General features: G+C 38.1%; 1 protein-coding gene across 2 annotated transcripts in view; it reads left to right on the top strand.

Moving 5' to 3' along the window:
- ESR1 (estrogen receptor 1) overlaps positions 1-22,606 on the top strand; it is a 160,436-nt gene that overhangs the window by 111,724 nt on the left and 26,106 nt on the right. For both annotated transcript variants that reach the window (XM_030498911.1, XM_030498912.1), the window contains exon 6: positions 22,220-22,358. In XM_030498911.1, coding sequence (XP_030354771.1) covers positions 22,220-22,358 — 139 coding nt within the window. The remainder of the gene's footprint in view (positions 1-22,219; positions 22,359-22,606) is intronic.

The raw sequence follows: 22,606 nt of genomic DNA, 5'->3' as shown, positions 1-22,606 counted from the left end.
TCAAACCTGGGGGGGGCAGGGGAAGGAAATCAGCCTGCAGTGGAAGGAAAGAAGTCTTATACAAGAGCGATCTGTGATAATAACTTCTTAGGTTCAGGACAGTTTACAGAGCTTCTAAGTGTAGTGATCCCCTTAGCAATGATTTATACTTAGCTTAAAAAAAGGAATGGCTTGCAATTCCTGTAATAATTTTTAATAAGCCTTCAAAAATATCTGCTTTATAATCTCTTCTCTTTTGAGTAATGGGCTTGCTGTGGAGATTTGTAAAATGTTATTAAAAAAGCTACCCCTCTGCTTTATCTGTTTAGTCTGTCGAAGTGATACTCAAACTGCTCCCCTGACTTCATACGAGAAAAGGAGAGGCAGTAAATAGATCTATAAGCAAAAGAGAAATGACAACAAACATCTAGATCTTACTTTATGGCTGCTTTAATTTAACTTCTGTGAGGTTTCAATTCATTACAATGAATGTAAGAAATAAAAATCAATCCTTATAGTGGAATAAGGTAATTGCTTACCATTTGAATTTGAACATCGGACGGAGTTGTCATGCTATATCATGATTATGCAGGGCAGCAGAAATAGAACTGTTGAATATAAAATAAAGGCTTTCCATCCCCGTTTTCTTAGTCTGGGAAGCATCTTTAGCCTTTCATGTCTATATTGTGTAAAATCAAACCAACCCCCTTGCCATTGTCCCCCGCCCACAGCTTCTCAGTGCTGTATGAGATGAACCCACTCTTACAAGTAGCTTTTATTTTTGTTATCTATAGAATTGTCTTTTAATGCTTTTGAAACACAGCGAGGTGTATTTCCTCCTGTAGAGAAAATAAATAAGAGGAAAGGATGAGACCATGTGACACAATGTTTTGCTGGTGAGAGGCTGAGGGGAAGATGCTGATTCTAAAGGACAGGAAGAAGTCTGACAGAGCCACGGGGAGCTTGTGTCAGACAGGGAAAAGCCAGAGCTGAGAAGGAACAGTTCAGCAGTGCTTGGAAAAGAGCACAAACTTTGGCTGCAGGCACCTATGGGAACCACAATACAGGCAGTGCTTTCACTAGTTGAAGACTGGAAGAAAATGGTAGCAGGAGAAAAAAGGATCAGGGTCTAAATAACAACTTTGATATTGAAAATTGAAAAGGTATCCTAATGCAATGGTTTTCATACTCCACAGAGTCTCTAGAGGGAAGGATATGGATATGGAAGGGGAGATAAATGCATCAGGACTAGGGTCAGCAAGCTGACCAGCACCAAGGAGACTCCAACTGGGAGAAAAAGTAGAGAGCACATTCAAGAGGACCAGAGGGAAAAAGTACAGGGAATCAGTCAGATGAGGCAAGAGTAAGTTCAGTAGCTCAGTCCTGGGCCTCCCACCTATTCCTAGGGCTCCTGCTGGAGAACGATGATTTGTTCAGGGGCTCTTCAAAGTGGAATGGTCTGGTCATGGCCTGTTTCCCCTGCCACAGGAAGAGCCTTGGGAAGTTTTCTACTCACAATCTCTATTCATAAGGCACTCTGTGATTGCCTTGTTTATCCAGGAGTTTGTTCCATTTATGCTTCCAAACCATAGTATTTGATCTTCATGCCCTACTCTTTCCCCAGGAGTTTTCTGGCAGTGGGAATTACAAGAAGATGTTCAAACTAGGTACTTCATTTGCATAAAATTTCAGTCAAGGGAAACAGACTAAGGAAAGGAAAAGTAGTTAGAGAACCTTTCTTTAGAGTTTCTTTAGAGTTAGATTCTCTAGAGAATCTTTCTTTAGAGAACCTTTGAATCAGCTCAGAAGTATATCCCTGAGGGTTTTCTAATACATATCTTGCATAATTTCTTACTTTTTTTTTATTTTTACTAGATTTTTTTTACAAATTCCTGAAGTTAATTCTGTAGCTTTCCAAATTTTATTTTCTTGTCCAGAAGAAAGAGATTCTGAGGAACGTCAGCTGTTGATGCCAGGCATCTGATTGTATCCCTTTCAACAACATTATGTGGTCACAATTGAAAGCTCTATTTCATATGTGAGGTAATATTTTATACAAAGGCATGATAAATGTTAGTAATTCTTTCTAATATTACGAAGATCCAACATTAGAGTAATTCATATAGTTACTTTGCCTAGGGATGTGACTGCCAAAAGCTATTGAATCAAGCATGTTATTCAAGAATCTAGCCCCCTTGAATTTAGGAAAGCTGTGGTAAGATACAAAAGAGTCTTTTATTTATGTTGCATAACTGTAGTTCTCTGTGCAAGGAGCAAAAAATGGCTGTGGTGTTTCTTTTAAGTAAATGAGTTTCTGTTCAGATGGAGGTAAATGTGCATAACATTCTGTGAAAAATCAGGGTTGGTTTTTTTTGTTTCTCAGGTAGTGTGTTCATATATTTAGAAGAAAGGAAATACATTTAACAACATTCTTCATTACATTTGTCCAATAAATCAATAACAGTTGGAACCCTAGTATTTATTTTTAAATGCTATAATATTTGCTTTCCCAGGGACATCTTAGTTCCCTTCTACATTTGTGGAAGTGAATAGTTTGAGATACAATTAATATAGGCATCCAAAGCCATCCACTGATTAACTCAGCAAAATAATTATGTTCTAGTCTAGGTGATTTTTTTAAAAAAAAGCCTTCTTTAGAGAGGTGAACCTCAAAAACATTTCATCTAAATATTGCTGAATGGATTTTTGTGCTGAAATTTAAATTTAAATCTGAAGACAATCTTAGCTTCTAAATCTCTGTACAAGTATGCACATATCCAAATACATTTATTAAGATTATGGAGCTACTCCTCATAGGTAAAGTTCCTTTTGTACTGAGTGGTTTTAAAATCAAGACCCAAAGTGCTATTACAAGGCCAACTCTTTTCAGAACTTTCCAGAGAAAGAAATATTTGAATTCCAAAGTTTTGAATTCTGGGACTTCCCAACAAGCTGTCTCAAAGAACAAATGTCTTCAATAACCAAAATTAATTTACTGTAAGTAATCTTCTTTACCTGTTTGTCATATAGTGGCAGATGAGAAATAACACCCAACAGGTAAGAAGGAGCTAACATGTTTTTTACAAGAACTACTTACATATTGGAGTTCATTGAGCATTCAATAACATGCAAATTCATTTGATAATAAATGTCTGAAGATTAAATTCTATTGGTCTTGGCAATCAAAGAGGCAAAAGTGAGAATCCACCGTAATAATTTTTGGTTTTAGCCAAAACTTAAGGAAATTAAGTATTTAAACTGTAATATTTTATTTCTAAAAGAAATTATCCTTTTATAAAAAAACATTTCCTGCTATTTTTCTTCAGCTGATAAGTAATTTACGCTCTTGGATTAACATATTTTAGAGTCTTAAGCTATGCTGAACCCTGGAGCTTTCCAAGAAACGCTCATTAATTTCCACTCTAAGTAAACAGTAAGTAGTGATACCTCCTGATTTATTTATTTCTTAAAATTATTTACAAAAAGAATATGCGATTGTTGGAAAGCACTGATGCGATATGTATGTGCATGCGCACATATTCATTGTTCCCTGTTCACATAATTCACACAAATTGGCTCTTTTTACTTGATGTTTAATAACTTCAGCCTAATTCTTTTAGTTTCTCTCCAGTATTACATCTCTGAGCACAATCAGCTGTAATTCCAGTTTAGAGATCATTTTAATGTCATCTGTATTAGTTTTCTGTTCAAGTGAGTCATTCACTAAAATCTCGCATTAGATACATAGGAGTTTTTAAGATACATAGAAATAATTAGGATAGATTTATTGCAGACTTCTTCTGGATAGGTTCTTACCCTGTCTATATCACTGCAGTGGTGCATTATATGACACATCTGTTATGCAGCTCATTTATTTTCTTTGATTATCTCTCCAGGAAATGAAACTATGTGTGTAAAGAGTATGTTGTTTTGTCTGCATGTTAGCTATGGACTGCTGTGAAATTAAGTTAGTGAAAGCAACTTAAAGCATAGCCCACAGTGGAACGGAGAATGAGAAATCTGCGATTGCCTTGTTTATCCAGGAGTTTGTTCTCGGCTAAGAGTGGTCATAAGAAAACATCTCCTTCTCTATTCCTTATGGAAAATTCTGTTCCTTTTAAGAAACATAGCTGTCCACCCCAGTCCTCAGCAGGGAGATGGAGATGGAGATGAACTATCTATCACTGCAATTAGAGTCTGGGTCTAGACCTAAAGCTTCTTAAGCCTCTTGAAAAGAGGAGTCCTGGAAACAGGAGGGAGGAATCAAGATCTTGCCTCTGACGCAGTGTCCTGCTCCCTTTCCCCACCCAAGAGGGGCACTGCTCAGGATTCCAAGGGATACCCAGCAATTCTCCTGGTATCTGGTTTTCTTTTTGACCTCACAAAAAAAAAGAAGCCTGTTGGCAGAAATTTCAGTGATTTTTATCTCTGCAACTTGAGATTTTTGGTTTGGAGTTTTTTCAGTTAATCTAGGAGGAAGTCATGAGACCTATAATCAAGGTTGATATATAGACAAGAGGAAAAGTACCATTCAAAATCTCAGACTCCAGACAAAATGTGTTGTGTGCCCTGTTAAATTACATTCTAGAGTATTTGAGGTGAATTAGAAAATGAATATCCAAGAAACCTCATTTTACTCGATTCACAAAGATAAGGAATGTGGCATACTAGGTTAATTAAAATTTTTCCGGAGAATATTAAATCTTATTAACAGCCTAATAATGAAGCATCTTCTGTAACAGCTGCTGTCCCTCAGAAAACATGGCTGCAAATAGAGAAGTGACTGTATGGGCTGCTGTCAAGGGAGTCAAGTGTTTACTAAAACATTGAGCAGTCTCTGCTGGGTATGTTCTTTGTGTTAGAAACAACTGACAGAATAAAGCTAAAATCGTAGTATTGCCATACTAGTATAAATGAATGTAGAAGTACTGCATGTCTGACCTATCTCAGAAATCTCATTTGGTTGCAACAAAGGTGGAATTTCTTATGAGTTTCACATACATTTGTAGGACATACTTTGTGGGATTGTAGTTGCATAAGTATTTCTTCCAGTTGCAAGGCCAGCTAGAGCAACTTCTGCCTTTCTGCTTCCACCTGGGTTGTGGCAGCTGTGCAAGTGGTGGGATTGATCTGGGTTAGAAGTAAATTTTGCATGTGTGTGTGTGTGTGTGTGTGTGTGTATGTTTTGGGTTACCTATAACTTGTGAGTTCCCCACTCCAGTTCACCATAAAAGAGCTGAGCTGAAATGTGAATGTGACAGTATACCGGGAATGAACAGACATTAACAGTATTAATATGAGGGTGCTAGAAAGAAATATTAATGTACCTGTACTGCCAATAGTAACGTACAGCTCTAACTCCAGCCTTTTTCTAATTTAATTTCTCTTTATTTCTACTTCAACAGAGAGCTCTTTTCCATTCTCTCCTGTACAGAAGGCAAGAATCTTCTAGTTACCATCACCATTTACAGCCTTCATCCTATTTACTGAAGTAGATGTACAGCTCCTACTTTGTATATTTCTGCTTGATCTGTAGTATGTTCTGTAACGCTATGTCAGAGCTGTGAGGGATTGGAGAGTCAAAGGGAAGACGAAAGATAATAATTTCCCCCTCACTCGAGATGTCTCCTAGTTCATACAGGGTCTTTTAGTTTGCTGCCATCCCTGGGATACAAGACACTTCCCAAGAGGCAAAGACTGGCTGTTCATTTACCTGTGCTGTTTGGAAGACAGAGGAACCCTAGGGCTTTCTTTTTCTTCAGTTAACTTATGGATGGTTGCCTATTCTGGTGTACATTTTTCAGAAGTTATTCTTTGGCCTTTGTTTTCCAGGAAAGCAGTAAATTCTTCTGGAAGTTCTTTGGGTTAAATTAGCACTGTACAAGTAGTAAATGTTGACCTGAAGCATGTGGCAGATTGGAATTGGCAGTTGATTTTTATTCTTCTTCTGTAGGGTGGGATTTGCAAGGTCTGTGGAAAAGGAAAGCTCTAATATATTTTATTCAGTGATGGTAGAATTAACCATTGGTATTGACTAATGTCTCACACATTTTAAAAGCAATATATATAGGCAGGTTCTCAGCTGACAGAGTTGCCCATGAAAAACCAGTGTATTTATCAATCCTACTTACGACTTCAGTTTTTCTCTCATTTGTAGTGATATAAACACAGCTGCAGAGAATCGTTGACTTCGATATGAATACCAAATGAACTCTCCTCTCTCCCCCGATGTATACATGTAGGGTTATGTTCTTTTACACTGGGCCTTTTGGGAAGAATGTTGCTTTACCACTGGAAGAAACACTGATTTTGCTTCTGGCTGTGCCAATGCCTTCCTGTGTTAGTTTTATGTAACTCTTACAATGTGCCACAGTGGCTGTCTCAGGAATTTTATCTGCTGCATGGGAAAATGTGAAGCATGCTAAATATCCCTGTTGTGAAACAAACCCCCCTAATTTTAAGATTCTTAGCCTACAGGTATAAATATGAACTAAATCTTCTATTCTTTTTTCTAATGCTTGTTATGCTCCTGTTTTATGCCTCACCACTATGCCTCTCTTCCCCTAAATGTAGCTTATATCTTCCAGAGGCTTTACATGCTACTTTACTCAGGTGTTATGCAAAGCTATCCTGATAAAGCATCTTTGATACTGCTAAGAGCATCTAAGGAAAAATTAATTATAACAAAGTCTGAAATAATATAGTATATTAAAATACCAAATTCATTTGAGATCAGCTATGTTTCTCAGCTCTCTTTCTTCTCTATGTTTGTGGCTTTGTTCTACGCCAGGTGTTGTTGGGTTGTTTGGTTTTTTTTTGAAGGAGCCTCTTCTAATCAAGTGTTCAAGAAAGATCCTGACATTAGAATGAGACACTGCCAGGCAACATAAATACATTTCCCTTACTGTCTTATTTCAGCAGACAGTTCAGAGTGCTCTTTTCTTTAAATTCTAGATGAGGCCTTTTGTACCTTATCAGTAGTAGGGCTTCTGAGAGATTTTGGTAAAAATCCATCACTGTAGTCTGATGAACTCAAATCTGCTCTTCTTCAGCTGACAATGAATAATTGTTACCAGCTTTCCTAAGAGATATTTTATTTACAAGTAATGTTGTGGAGTAACTTTCAAGTGCTGATATCAAGTATGTGGGAGTTGGAGGTATCAGCTTGTCTGAAACAATTCAATAATGGGATGTCAGAAGTTCTCGGTGGTGCCAGGTGATAGGACGAGAAGTAACAGGCATAAGCTAAAACACCTGAACATGATGAAGAACTTTTTTACTGTGAGGTTGCCCGAGTATTGGAATAAGTTCCCCAGAAAACCTTCCCTGGGCATGTTCGAGAGCCATCTGGACATGATCCTGAGTAATCTTAGGTGACCCTGCTTGAGCAGGAAGATTGGACTAGATGGCCTCCGGTGGTCCTTCCAGCCTCAACCATTCTGTGATTCTGTGAAACTTGGTATAAAACTAATGAGTTGGTTTCTCCCTTCTCAACAAGCTGCCAGCCTGACATTGTGTCTCTGGCCTTGCGAGTCTCTGAACAGACTGATAATATGTGAAGTCTGTAGGGATAGGACTATATTTAAGTGTGTTCCTAGGTGCTTATAAACTTACATGAGCATATACAGCATATATAACAAGAACCCAAGAACCTTCTGGATGTCATCAAATGTGGGCAATGTCATTTGGGTAGCAATCAGATTACATTTGCTGCCTCAGGGCTCCTATGCCTAACACAGTTCTGCCTCTGAGGATAGAAGCCTTCAGCCAGAAAGTCTTCTATATATGAACCAAATTGTGCCTTGAGGGTCATTTTAGTGATGCTATTTATAAAACAGTCTCCTGTCTGAACTGTGTGAAGTGCCTCAATTTCCTGATCCAAGCTAAAGGTTTTATTCTTATCCATGAGGAGTCTGTCAAACTCATATCCTGTATGCAGGTGAAAAAAAAAGACAAACAAAATAAATCAAGTTTTCTCTGTAAATGGGAAAGATGAAAACTGCCACTTTTTTACCAGTTTGAAAAAAAAAAAAAATTATAATTCCAGAGGAAACTTGCTGAATGTTGAGTTACGCATTTTTCTTCTAATCTTTATTTTCTGCTATTGTACTTATTAGAAAATATTACTGTGATTTTTTTTTTTTTAATGTAATGGAATTCCATGCAACTTTCCAGTCCTGACAAAGGATGACAAATAAGGTTTATAGGTCCAGTTACTTTGGATGAGCTTGTACACTGTTCCAAAGCTTTTCCAGATGTCTCCATGAGAGTTGTGTGTGAAAAATTATTTTTTTTTTTTTTTCATGTCAGAAAAGAATCATTTTCATTTAATACAAAATGAGTTTTTTGGACCTTTTTGCCTATATAATTTCTTCAGGTGAAATGAAACACTTTATTTAATATGAAACAATAGAGTTCATTAAGACTTCAAATATTTTAGTCACTTGTTTAAAATGAAAAGAAGACAATTTTGGAAAAAAGGGTCCTAGGTTTCCTAGGTGTTTAGATATCTTTCACAATGCTGAGTAGGAATAGGTGCTGAGTGGCGTGCTGAAAGCAAAGGTGAGGTAGCTGAGAGACACAGTCTGTGCTCCCTGATAGAAGCAGCCTGGTTTTACTTGTTTATTTTCATTTTGTGAAATCTGACCTGTTCTCTAAAATGTTTTAAACTCCTCAACCTGCCATTTTCCGGTGTAAAATGCTCTGTTAGAGTGCTTCCAACAAGCTCTATCTTTAGATATTTATATGTCTCAGTAGGCAGGGTAGGAGCTTGAATACAAGGTGGTGGTTCTCCAGGTGCAACATCTGTGTTTTGAATGCACACCTGAGCCTAGTCCGTGCAATATGCAACAGTATCCTGAGGCTGCTTGAAGGCTTGCAGATGCTGAAATGTACCTTGGATTTGTTATCCTTCGAAGGAGAGCGTGCAAGAAAAGGGCCTTGAGTGAATGATATGCTTGCTAACTTAGTAGGTTTCCCTGGACAAGAAAATGAATATAAATGGCCAGCTGCATTCCAATGTCTTGCTTTCCCTGTAATGTATTCCTTTGCTCTGTCATATGATGACACTCCCACACAGCTGCTAAAATGCTCTTGTTCTTGTAGTGGTTAAAGGAAATTGCTGTAATTAATTTTGCTGTCTTTCTTCTCTTTGATGTGTTATTACAATTTCTTGGATTTTTTTCAGAGATTGGGTTCTGTTCAAAACCAGTCATGTAGGAGCGAAAGGAATAGGAGGGAAAATAAACATTTGAACCTTATTTATATTTACTTGTGTTTCTGTTTTGGTGTAGGTATCAGCCAACGTAAGGAATGCAAAACTATACATATAGGTACATAGTTTCTGTTACAAGTGCAATAGACAAAAATAAGACTTCTCCAAAAGTGAACAATCTGAAGAAGTAAAATGAATGCAGGTGCCTTAGTCAAACAAGTTTTATTTCCTAATGACTATAAAGAATGACCAAACCATGAACTCTGAGGTTATGCTTCGTTTCTTGGGTACGGCACATTATGTTCTGAGTAATTTCTATTTGTAGTCTTGAAGCAGTTTTAATCTTTAACTTTACTACAGACTTGACAGTTTTTCCCTCTTGGGTTACAAAATAATCCTCTTTTCTGCTAGTTCCAGATGCTGCCGCAATGAATGTTAATTGAATGTTAATTGGTTCAGTGGTGAGTGCAGTAGTAGATCCTTGGATGGAATAGACTGAGGAGCAGAAAGCTTAATGCTTTGTTCACTGGACTTGTCACTGACATCTTTGTTGGCGACATGGACAGTGGGATTGAGTGCGCCCTCAGCAAGTTTGCCAACGACACCAAGCTGTGTGGTTCGGTTGGTACGCTGGAGGGAAGGGATGCCATCCAGGGGGACCTTGACATGCTTGCGAGGTGGGCCGATGCCAACCTCATGAAGTTCAACCAAGCCAAGTGCAAGGTCCTACAGCTGGGTCAGGGCAATCCCAGGCACAGCTACAGGCTGGGCAGAGAAGAGATTCAGAGCAGCCCTGCGGAGAAGGACTTGGGGGTGTTGGTTGATGAGAAGCTTAACATGAGCCGGCAGTGTGCGCTTGCAGCCCAGAAAGCCAACCGTATCCTGGGCTGCATCAAAAGAAGCGTGACCAGCAGGTCGAAGGAGGTGATCCTGCCCCTCTACTCTGCTCTCGTGAGGCCTCACTTGGAGTACTGTGTACAGGTCTGGTGTCCTCAACATAAAAAGGACATGGAGCTGTTGGAGCGAGTCCAGAGGAGGGCCACGAGGATGATAAGAGGGCTGGAGCACCTCCCGTATGAAGACAGGCTGAGAGAGTTGGGGCTGTTCAGCCTGGAGAAGAGAAGGCTGTGTGGAGACCTCATAACAGCCTTCCAGTATCTGAAGGGGGTCTATAGGGATGCTGGTGAGGGACTCTTCCTTAGGGACTGTAGTGGCAGGACAAGGGGTAATGGCTTCAAACTTAAACAGGGGAAGTTTAGATTAGATATAAGGAAGAAGTTCTTTACAGTGAGGGTGGTGAAGCACTGGAATGGGTTGCCCAAGGAAGTTTTGAATGCTCCATCCCTGGCAGTGTTAAAGGCCAGGTTGGACAGAGCCTTGGGCAACATGGTTTAGTGCGATGTGTCCCTGCCCAGGACAGGGAGGTTGGAACTAGATGATCTTAAGGTCCTTTCCAACCCTAACTATTCTATGATTCTATGACTTTATGAATGAAGAAGGGGAGAGCATAGCTCTCCCAATTTCATCATGTGAATGTTGTTTGAGTACAAAAAGTTGATAAATTTGGAAGTGACATTTCTCAATCTCTCAGGCATGGGTGGAGATATAAATTGAAATGGTGAAACTATTTCTGAAAGACTTAATATTATTCCAAATAATCAAAAGTATAAACTGGATTTTAGGGACATTCAGAAAGAATAGGGTTAATAATCATTAATTTCAGCTTCGAATTCCTTCCTTCAAAAAATAATGCTAGTTTAGAGGAGTAGCAGGAGGCTGATCATTGTTTGTGATCAGCCTCAAGCCTTTGACCTTGCAAAGGTTATTTAATCTCTTTTTCTAAAATGTTCTTGATTGTATTATGACTACCTTCAGGTTTTTCATATAGGTCTTATAATTAAGGGGAAAAAAAGGATAAAAAATGGAACAATGGAGATAATTTTATACCCTAACATTTGTGGAAAAAACGAGGTGCAGAGAACTACAAGTGAACCGTCTGTGGTAGAGTAGGTCGCCAGGCTCTTTAACTTTAATGGCTAACCAAGTTTTGTTCACTTGCCACCCCCATCCTGCCACCCATGTGGCCATTAGACTGTGTGACATATCTGCATTGCCTTTGTCCACCCTGTGTTTGTTCAGAGCCTTCTTCCTCTAGCAAGGTCTATCTCCTGGGGCTACAATGAGCACCAGGTGTGTAATGCTGCCCAAGGCAGATCTGAGCCCCGCATGGAACACCTCGTGCCTGGCTGCTTTCACTGGTAGTTAAAGAACTACCCAATCCAAAGTGCCTTTGCCAATTCAAGCGCTTATGAAATCAGTGGAAGGATGTAGTAAAAGCACTTTGTAAAAGAGAAAAACAACTGGGAAGTCTCACTGGTTGATCTTTGGTTTTAAAATTCTCCTCTGATAACTGTGTACTGAAGTGACGATTTGAAATCTCACAGAGGCATGCTGGGGTCATTTAAAAAGCTGTGAAAAAGTCTACTTCAGTCTGCTTCCTTTTTGTCCCTGCAGTGACTGTACGTTTGCTTAAAAACTGAAATTGCTTAGAGAGATAAAGAGTGATTGCTTAAAGAGACCTTTTGCCTCATATGCTTTTTCTTGACAGCCACAAAACCATCACTTATTTACATTTGATTTAGTTTGTGATTGAAGCACAGCCTGGTAGGTTAGTAAGGAGGTTAAACAAATGGTTAAAGCTTTGTGCTCTCTTGGATGCAGCTGAACATACAGAAAAGCCCAAGTCATGCTGGACATGACCTCAAGCCTCAGTGTAGGTTTACATGTAGTGCAAACCACCCAAGGTGGTTGGTGCTCTGTAGCTGCTCATCGTTCACCTTTCATGCTCCTCCTTCTTGTCAGGTTATTTCACCAGTTGGCTGAACACTTAAACCAGCAGAACAGACCAGGAGAGTAGCAGCCTTGGGGGGGGGCAGGGAGAGGGAGGAAGGGGAACAATGAGGTAGAGAGGGCAGCTTGTATTTATGAGCATGTCTTTTGAGTTCGTAAAAGTCAGGCAAGAATGCATAACCAGCCCCATGAATTATTTTGGCTGGATCTGCTTTTAATGGGAAACATTTTGCAAAGCAGTGACCTCTAACAAAAATGGCAAATTAAAAAAATACCCTAAAACTTACTTGCAACTGGCCTGAGAACTGATATAAATTTAGCATAATGTAATTAAGTGTTGCAGAGACAAGAAAGCAAAGATGTATTACTTCATACTGTGTATTTTAGTCAGCAGCTAATAAATTTTGCATAGTATTATTCGTCACCTGTTCAGGGAAAGAGTCAGTGGACACCCTTCAAAAGAAAAGCCTTCAGATGGTCTGTTCACTGGGAAAGGCTGCCATTGTCCCATTCTGCGTATGTGGACAACATCCTGTGCATTTTATTTGCACGCCTGAACTCCCTGAGAAATAGCACAGCTCTCAATGGCAAAAGAACCATAAAGTTGCTGTTGTCAAAGTGTAGGCTGTGTCTCAGACATCTGAGTTACAGTCTAGGGATAATTAACATGCTTTAAATAATTGCTATATAGTGCTGCAAGAATTCATCATGTAATAATGAACATCCCTTTTTGTTGATCATTTGAAGTGCTTGTTTTTTTCTACAGGAAAAAGTACACATTTCTCCCTTCTTGCTTTATAGAAACAGTATGATAAGCTTTCACTAGCATACTGGCAAGCAGCCTTCACTAGCAAAAATCTTACAAAGTAGTTTTTGTTATAATTATAACTATTATTAAGTTTTATTATTATTTTAATAGCTTTCAAACTGCTTGTTTACAGGGGGAAGAAAGCTTAAGCATATGTTTTTTTAATATAGCCAGTTACCTTGCCTAGATTAGTGAGTGTTTTAAAACCAATTAAGTATTAATGTTAGTTTTGTTCCCTGCATCCATGTTTTACGCTCACACTGTAAACAATTCCCCCCCAGCTCTGACTTGGTAAGGCTTTCTTTTCTTTTTCTCTTTCAGAGAAGTTCATTGCTTCTCTTTTTTTACCTTTCTACTGATTTACAAGAAACAGTGCTTGCACTTGAGTTCAAGGAGGCTTCTCCATCCCAAAGATTTTTGTGGTTGAAAGGACTAGAGAGTGTGCTGAAAGCCTGCCACACCTCCATCCTAATCCTTCCTCCTCCTGGATAAGGCACTTAACCTCTCTGTGTTCTACCTATAAAATACATTTAATAATACTTAATGGCTTTACTGCCCTTTGAAAATGTAAAGTGCTATGTGAGTGCCGATTACTTTTTATTATGTTCCCTGTTAGAAGGCCTCAACGTATTTGTGTTAACTGGTACTGCTAATGCACGTTCTGGAATAATCTTTGGTTAACAAAGTGAAACAGCTACAAAATAAAACCTCTGTTTTAGCCAAGACAGTCACAGTGGCACATGCAAGGAAAAGTCAGGACACAAAGACACAAAGACACTTAGCTCCACCAGGTATGTCTGTGCTGTGTGTCAGCCATGGGCTTGAGCTACAACACAACACAGTTTGTCTTCTCTCCAAGCACTGTCTGTGACAGAGCACAGTGAGGAAGAAACCTCAAGCTTTGGATGCACAGCCTGACCATCCACCAGCACACGGCAGATTTTCCCAGGCAATCAAATCCTGCAGAACAATTTGGTTGGGGTGCTGCTCAGTGAGAACTCACTGTCCCCGAAACTCGCACTCCAAAGCTGGGGTCTGTCTCCTGGGCTGGGTGTTCCCACAGCCTTGTTGTGTCAGCGTGTGGGCCACCTCCCCAGGAGCAGTGCCAGCCAAGCCAGGGCTGTGCTGTGGTCTTCTCATGTTTCTCTCAGGCAAGACAGCAGTGTTCCATTAAAATGTGGCAAGGGTTTGTCAGAAAAAGACAATGTATCTCTGACCAGTGGCAATTATCTGTCTCTACCCCCGAGGTGCTTCTGTGGCCCTAAATCCAAATCTTGGTGCAAAGAATTGACTTTGAGTAGATAACTTCCACTTGCCTAACTTCTCCACAAGCTTGCTTTTACATAGGACGTTTGAAATATGACAGTATTTATTAGATCTGATACATGCAGGGTACCTTTGCTTGTAGTTTAGGCTGGTGTGTACCTGAAGAAGGAGGGAGAGATTCCTGTCCTGAACAAGGCATTGGCAGTCTGGACTCGTAATGGCCTCAGGAACTTTGTAATATCCTCATCCTGAAAAGATATGGACTGGACAGGACTGAAAAAGTATGCACTTTTTGTGCAAAGTGGAAAGCATTGAGTGCAAGTCATGATAAATTTACACATTCCTGGAAAACTGTTGAAATGGTTCCCATTTACCTGATAAATGCATTTTGAAATCATCACAGTGCAGCTTTTAGGTGGAAGCAGAACAGACCAGCTCCTAGAAACGGGATCTGAAAGAAAAGCAACAAATGTGACATCCCTGCGTCATCCCACTCCAGGGACAGTATCAGGTGCGGACTTTGGCTGGGATGTCACACATCTCAAAACTTAAGGCCAGTCTCCTAAGGGGAGCTCAGGCAGGATGGAAACCTCCTGTGGAGGAGAAGGGCAAAAGCTTGCTTGATCTTAGCTTCCGGTGTGAATACAGACTGTGAGAGCAGGGCCTCATGATCTTTCTGACTTTGGGTTTTGCCCAGAACCCCAGACATCCCTAATTTATATTATGTTTATGCCTGTAAATTGTAATTGTTATTTTTCAGAAGGAAGTTTAGAACTATTAGAGCTGAAAATGGCAAATGTGAAGTAAATTGTTTAAAAGGAATTAACACTAATTAAGAGCAGATGCTGTTCTATCTCGTTTCATTTCTGACAGACTGTTTAGGCTTAGAGGAGACTGTCTAAGTCTGGATTGGTATTCTGCTATATTATAATTATACAAGCAGTGAAAATAGAGAATTCTGAAAGAACACAGTTACTAAAGGCTCTTTAACTTGTGCCATTTGCTCTGTGTTTGCCTTGCAGATTTTCCTCCCTAGAACTCAGCAAATTGTAGTTAATTTTTTTCTGACTCCACTTACAGAAACAAAAGTAATGTCCTTTTAAAAAAAAAATTGAAAATTGAGACTACTTTTTACGAGACTACTTTTTGAGCAAAATATTTGGATTGAAAATGTTGGATTTTAGAGATTTCTGATCTTAAGTTTTCAAAATAATTCTTAATATAAAACACTGGAGTTGTATAAAAAGTTAAGCAAATATGTCCATGTCATACTTTAAATACACTCAGGAGGGAAGAACTTAATAAAATTTTCTTATAATTTTGATCTGAAGATCTGTGGAAAGAAGTAGGAATAAGTAGCATCATTAAAATAGCTGTTTGAATACCGAGACATGGAAAACAGTGTTTATGATTTTCCAATTCACTTGTCCTTGGACTCTGCTTTGCTGTACTTGCTGTTGTTGTGTACAGACCAGGCTATAGTCATGGTGCAAGTTTTACCCACTTCTTAGTTTTAGCCACCTCTTAACTAAGAGGTTTCAAGGCTCAGCCTTAAGCACTGAAGAGTGATCCATGCAAGTTCAGATCACACTGTCATCTTATGTGCTAGATAAATGCATAGATGGGGTCTCACCTCATTGCTTGGATCAGGGAGGTTGAGCACTGAGCTCATGGCACTACAGCAAGCTCAGGTTTCCCATCTTGATCAGTGATGACTGAGCTATTGGTCCTTCAGTGTGCTTCAGGTTAGGGGAAATGGATGCTGTTTTTCTTCCTCCTGGCTGTTTCTTGAAAACAGAACTTGCTGCAGGAATTATTTTTCAGTTTGTCTGTTTCATCTACTTTGGTATTTGTGTCTATATAAACCTTTCAATTTAGTTGCTTTATTGAATGGTTGCTAGCTATTAGGTTGCAGCACTCACCACTACTTCCCTGCTGTCTTTGCCAACCTAATTAGGGTTTTGTTCCAAATGTGGCCTATTACATGACCGTTGCACAGCTGAGATATTGTACTGAGTAGTAAATAACAGCCTTTTCTGTGGTTGTTGCCACTTTTCAAAACACCGCATTAAGATAGATAGAAAAAAATAGTGGTTCATCTGAGCAAATTTTAGACACATGATGTAGGAATGTTCTGATTTCCCACACATTTTTCTTATAGAATAACATCCTATATTTTTTTTGCTATAGGAGCTATTACAAAAATTCCTCTTGCTACCAAGTTAAAGACTTTCCAAACAATCAGGGAGGACATTTGGGAAAGAGATAACCTTTGGAATTCAATTGTTAGACCTATGTTGTTCAGCATATTCATAAGTTAGCTGGAAAAAATGCATGAATAATGGTGATAAAAATTATGGATTATAATTGACTAAGGTGATGAAGACAAGGGCAGACTGTAAAGCTGTGCAGTCCTAGTCTCATTGTGTATGAAAGAATATAGTTGAACTGGAAAATGCTCCAAGAAGGACAAGACAAATTCAAAGGTGAACAGGATAACTAAAAGTGAATATACCTAAATTGTTTTGAAAAGGGAAGACTAGCAGTGAGATGATGCTCTAGGGAATGATGGTCTCTTTCAACAAAATAGTAAGATGCATCAAATGAAAGTAAGAGATTTCTTTTTTTAGCGCAACAGGAGATTATTATTTTGCTAGTGTAAATTTAGAGTGTGAAACTTCTTACTGGAGATTACTGTTTTCAGAGTATGTAAAAAAAATTTCAAGCCAATTAAATGCCTAAGTGAGTTCAAAAAGCGTCTGAACAAACTTGGAGGGAAAAATCTTAAGGAACATTAAGCAGAAAAAGACCATCTTTGGCTCTGAAAGTCCCTGAGCCTCATACCTCTGTAGCCTGAGAAAACTTCCTGTAGAAGCATATGGTTGTCCTACTGTATGTTTTACCATAAGCATCTGGTATCAGTTGCTGTTGTGAAAAGAATACTTTGCTAGGTGCACCTTTGCTGTTGCTTTCAAAACTTTTTACTGCTTTTGCTTTACTTTCCTTCAAAGCATGTGGAGACAGAATCATTCTTTATGGCACAATGGTTTTTATTGTTTTGCAAAAATTGGCTGAGATTTATTCCCTTCATGGTAATTAAGAAATATGGTATAAACATATAGATGGGTTTACAGTTGGATCAGATGAAAAAAGAAGATTGCTTAATCGTTTGTTGTGAAAGGAGGAATAGTCTGGACACCTTGTAGTTGTGTCTTAAGAATACTAATAGAAGCTGCAAAATCATGATAATTAAATGATCCCCAAATTGATAGTAAGTACCCATTAGAGGATTTACTGTTGAAGGATTAAATCTGCAATGACACTGGATGTTGGGTCTCAGAGAATGTTAATTGCTATAGAAATTGTTTCTGATAAAATAGAAAACCACTTACTAGGTCAAAAGTCAAAAAGGCAAAAATAAATATATTAGTTTTAAAATATTTAATTGGTAAAATTTGACACATAATTGTTGATTATTTCAGAGGACTGCAAGGTGCACAATGTTTGTTAGAGTAGCAATAAATGAAAACCATCTGAGCTTTATGTTGTTCCTTACTGAGATCAATCTTGTGCATAAGCCACTTCTCCATTGTCAGGGGTATATGTTTTACCTAATACTACTTCCTGCAGTACTTCTGTCCTTTTATGGAAACCCTTCCCTTTGGATCCCAAGTTTACAAAGAGATTTGCTCATACCTGTTGTAGGTGATTGCTGCCTTCCTTTTTTAGGATGGTAGGGTCATACAATTTTGCATTCCTAAGTCTAATGTCACCTTGAGGGAGTCAGGCTTGCCAAAATAGGGGTCTTTTTTATAGCTTTTCCTCCATGGACCCACTGGTGCATCAGGGTGTCTTATTGTCTGGAAGAGAGAGATTTGCATTATATCGTCACTGATGCAGCAAAGACTGCTGCTTTATATTAGAAAAGATAATCAGTTTAGTTTGAACATTACAGTTCTGTGTTCTACACACAACATAAGTGTATTTGCCACCTACTCTTAGCTGAGTGCTCAGAAGACCCTTTCTGACTTTTCAGAAGTTCAGATTTCCAAATTTATACATGGGTTTCTGGAACAATCATTGCGTTTTGTGTTGGCAACTTTCAAAAATACTGTTAATTTATCTGTATGTGAAAAAGAGATGGTTCAGCCGTGGCTTTTATTCTGTAAGTGTCTTTCTTCTGCCAAGCATATCATATGTGAATGGCTTAATGTCAGTCTAGGTTTTGTGGGTTTTAGTCACACAAGGATTTTGATATGTCTCATAAGGTCACGCAGTTGGTCAGTCTGGTGCGCGGAGTCAGATGTAGGTTATATCCATAAGCTGCAGTTAATTAATATATCGGCAGTGAAGTGAAGGTCTTTCTTTTTCCTTAAAGCACAATAAACAAAAATTTAGAATTAAAAAATACGTTTTCTTCCAAAACTTGCCAGCATTAAAAGAACACTGATATTTGAGAATGCAATACACAACTACACATAATTTTAGCAACATTAAAGTGCATCATGCTCTTAGTGATGAAGTGATTAATGATTTATTCATAAGTTAATTTAACCTTCTGTAACATTATTCTGAATTAGCTTGCTTGAACAAGAGTATATCTTAAAAATAATAATTAAATCTTGATTAATGTTTCTAATGATAGCAAATTCATGAAAACTTAGTGTGTTGCTTAGACAATAACTACTTTTGTTGTTAACCATGGCCTCTCATTTGTAGCCATTTGAGTAGGTTTAGCTTCCAGCATGGGCTTCATTATGTTATACTATTACCGTTTGGTATGCCATTCTTTTTTCTTTAGATATGTACCCATTGTAGTCTTTAACCCCTTCAGTCTAGTTTCACATAGAGTCTCTAAATTACTCTTATTCCTCACTAGAGGGCATGTTTTTCAAGGTTTTATTCATTTTGATGTGTATCATTCTGTCCAACTTCTCACCTTGCTTGAAGAATGTTTACCAGATTCAGGTAACACAGAGGTAATTTGACTTCCTTATTCTCTCAGAATTTCCCTGGCTTTTTATAAAGTTCAGTGTCTCTATTAGATGTAGCTTCCCACTGGAAGCTCAAACTGGGCTGATTTTTCTCCATCCAAGTCCTCTTCATAGCTCCTACTGTTTCCATCTTATATAGGTGCTTAATGTTCTTGGTTTTAAACTTATGTCTATATTTTTTATGATGAAGCTAGTGAGTTATTTAGATTGCTTACATTATCAACTGTTTTTTTGCATTATTTCCCACGTGCCATCATGACATCTGAATCATGATTCCTGGTTTTCCACAACATCATTCAAAAAATTGTCTAGGGTAAACAAGTAAACTATATGGCGTTCCTTTAGAAACATTTCATTCAGTTCATTAGCATTCTGCCATTATATACTGAGATGTGTCACTTGAAATATTTTAATTCAATTAATCTGTTGATATTTTTTACAAAATGGAATGTCCCATAGAAGTCTGTGTCATCAAAACTATTATTTTTAACAGTTAAACTTATAATGTCACATAAAAAGCCATCAAGGTAATTTGATAAAATTTTTTATGAATTACAGTTGATGTGTATTATTATATTACAGACTTTTAAACGTGCATTAATCAAGATTTGGCTTAGCTGTTTTGTTATAGAACCTAAAGTAGATGTCAGGCTGACAGATCATTAATGCTATAAAGAATAGACTCACAATCAGTTTTCTTTCTCATCCTAGTTTTTTGAAACTTCCTTAGCTTCACTGGAATCAGAGTTAATATTCCAGACAGCAATAATATTTTTGGCCAATCCTTTTAGGACTTTTTAATGCACAATATTTATGTTCAGGTACTTTAAAAGATTTTGGCGTTTTCGAGCAGTGTATTTCTATTCTCAGAGCAGGCTGACAAAATATCCCTCCTTTACAATACTAGTGAAGTAATTTATTAGCTTTCTTTTTTACTGTCTCTCTTTAGTTTTTGTACAGATTGCTTAGCCTCAGTGCAATCTGAAATTTCACATGTGAAGATGGGGAAAAATAAAGCTAGTAAAAAGATAGGGCTTAAAAGGGGTTTGAGAATAGGTGCCAAGACAGTGTGGAGAGCAAAGCAAAGCATTTTGGCATCCAGAATACTGTAGAATGAGCAGAGTTTTACAGGAAAGTGAATTGCCACGGTTGTAACAACCTCAGTTTTTCTGCAACAGTCAAAGCAATCTGCTGCAGAATAGAGTACAGCCATGTGAAATGATGGCAATATAGCTGACTAGTAATGCACTGATTGCAAACTTCAGACACCACATGGTGACTTGTGTCCCTGCATTGCTGTGGTACTCTTCGAGCATAGATAAAAACATTATTAGTACGTGTCATTATACGAAGGCAATGCTTGATAGAAAACATGGTATTTATTTTTTGTTCTCCATATACAGACAGCAGTTCCTTTCTGCCAATTTCATTCTTGAGTGCTGTGATCAGTGCTTTGTAGTTAAGAATGCTGCTCTTTTAAGTTTCAGCTCCATTGTTTCAGGCTGTTCTGTAATTCAGGCAAATGCCATTCTGTCGGCCTGTGAAGTCTGAAAGTAATTTTTGCGTTTGGTAATAATGGAAAAACACAGGAAAAGGCAATGCTTCTCCTGCCCAGTAGTTACCACTTTCATAAAAATAGCAGGTATTGCACTGTCTAAATTCACTACTGATTGATAGATGAGTTTTATTTCAGACTTTTCAAAACCGTTTCTTTATTCTGAATGGTTCTTTATGAATAGACTGATTAGCTCTCTCAGATGTTTTAATAAAAAAATCATTATATCAACAACTTTTACAGAAGATAACAATATTTTCTAAGTGACCATGAACTATATTTTGTTTCCTTCTCTTCTTTGGTATTTGAAAAATGTATTTCATAGGACATTAAACTTTAAAAGTATGTGCTTTTTTTTTTCCTTTTCTTTAAGATAGATAGTACTCGAGAGTATGTCAGGTATGTTCCTTGGAACTGACTCAGTATATAAATTTAGTGACGACACAAGGCAGAAGTAAAATCACTGCCGTTTGCTGGGCTGGTAAAGTAGTTTACCCCATAACTTGTATTCCAAAGACTAATATAAATCAATTACAATTACAAACAAACAAAAAAAGGGCAAAGTTAAATAATGTGTTTCACTCATAACACTGAGTAAAAGATAAATAAGGTCTGTTTTTCATTTCATTTTAGCAAGTTTATGTTAATTTTAAACAATAAGTTATTTTTTTTTTAGGGTCTAATAAATGATATTATGCAATCTCCCCTTCACTTTTATCTTTGGATTGAAAGTAATGCTCATGAAAAATGAGACTCCCAAAAAGAGAATAATAAAATCTGTTCCATGAAATGAACACTGTCATTATACTTTCATAGCTACCTTCATCACTGTTCTTTCCTATTCATGTTTTTGGTATGGTTATAAGCAACCTCTTCATTTTGCATTCATTGTTTTAAGAGTTCTTTAATGCTAGAGTAAGAGAGATCACCTCTTTCCTCCAAGTGCTTTAATCCAAAAGAAATATAAGCAAGTGGTTCATCTGCAAGTTCTGAATGTGCAGGGATCAGCTTTTGCTTCCTGGTTTATTTGAAATGCAGTATTGGGACCTCTTCCACACAGATAACGACACTTGCAGTATGGTGGTTCACGAGTCTGTAAAACAGCATTCCATCAGGAAAAGGAGTCTGGAGTTAGCTGACTAGAGCTATAATTTCATTTTATAAGTAGCGTTTTCCATTTTCCCTCCATCACGCCCCAGGCAGCATGGCACTGGAGCAGATGGCTGCCCCTTTCTGCAGTGTGCACCCAGCTTCCCAGGCAACAGGTGTGGGAATGCAGGTGCTCACCTGGCTCTTGCTCTGCTCTTTGGGCAGGGTACAGGCAGCACATAACAAGGGGGCTAAAAAGTGCTGATTGTTCTGTAGGGCGAAGCCACAGTGGACCTAATGATAGACAAAACTCAACCCAAAATGTAGAGAAAATAAATGTCTGTTTCACTGCTTTTTCCTTTTGGTTATCCAGCTCCAATGCGCTTCTTAACTTGATTTTCTGAATAGTGTTGTTCCACTTACAAAGCTGGAGTGTTTTCACTGTCTCCTGTTTATTCTTTCAGGATTTGTGGATTTAACACTCCATGATCAGGTCCATCTACTGGAATGTGCCTGGTTAGAGATACTGATGATTGGCTTAGTCTGGCGCTCCATGGAACATCCAGGAAAGCTTTTATTTGCACCTAACCTATTACTGGACAGGTCAGTCTGCATGTTGCTGTGAATTATTTAAGTTAATCAATTTCTGTTGCAGTTTTAATTCATAGTCATTTTACTGATACTACAATTTGACAGTATTTCATAAGTTAAGCAGGGTTATAGCAGGGGCAATTGGAAAAGGAATTCTAAAAAACCTAGAAATGCTCTTGAATATGATGCTGGTAATTTATTAGACAAGTAACTCATCCAAACTTCAACTGCTGCTGGAAGTACTTTCTTTCAAAGGCAGC

The sequence above is a fragment of the Strigops habroptila genome, chromosome 10, assembly GCF_004027225.2.
Source record: "Strigops habroptila isolate Jane chromosome 10, bStrHab1.2.pri, whole genome shotgun sequence".
Classification (NCBI taxonomy): domain Eukaryota; kingdom Metazoa; phylum Chordata; class Aves; order Psittaciformes; family Psittacidae; genus Strigops; species Strigops habroptila.
The sequence above is the reverse complement of the archived record's forward strand: the minus strand, read 5'-3'. Positions and strand labels throughout refer to the sequence as shown.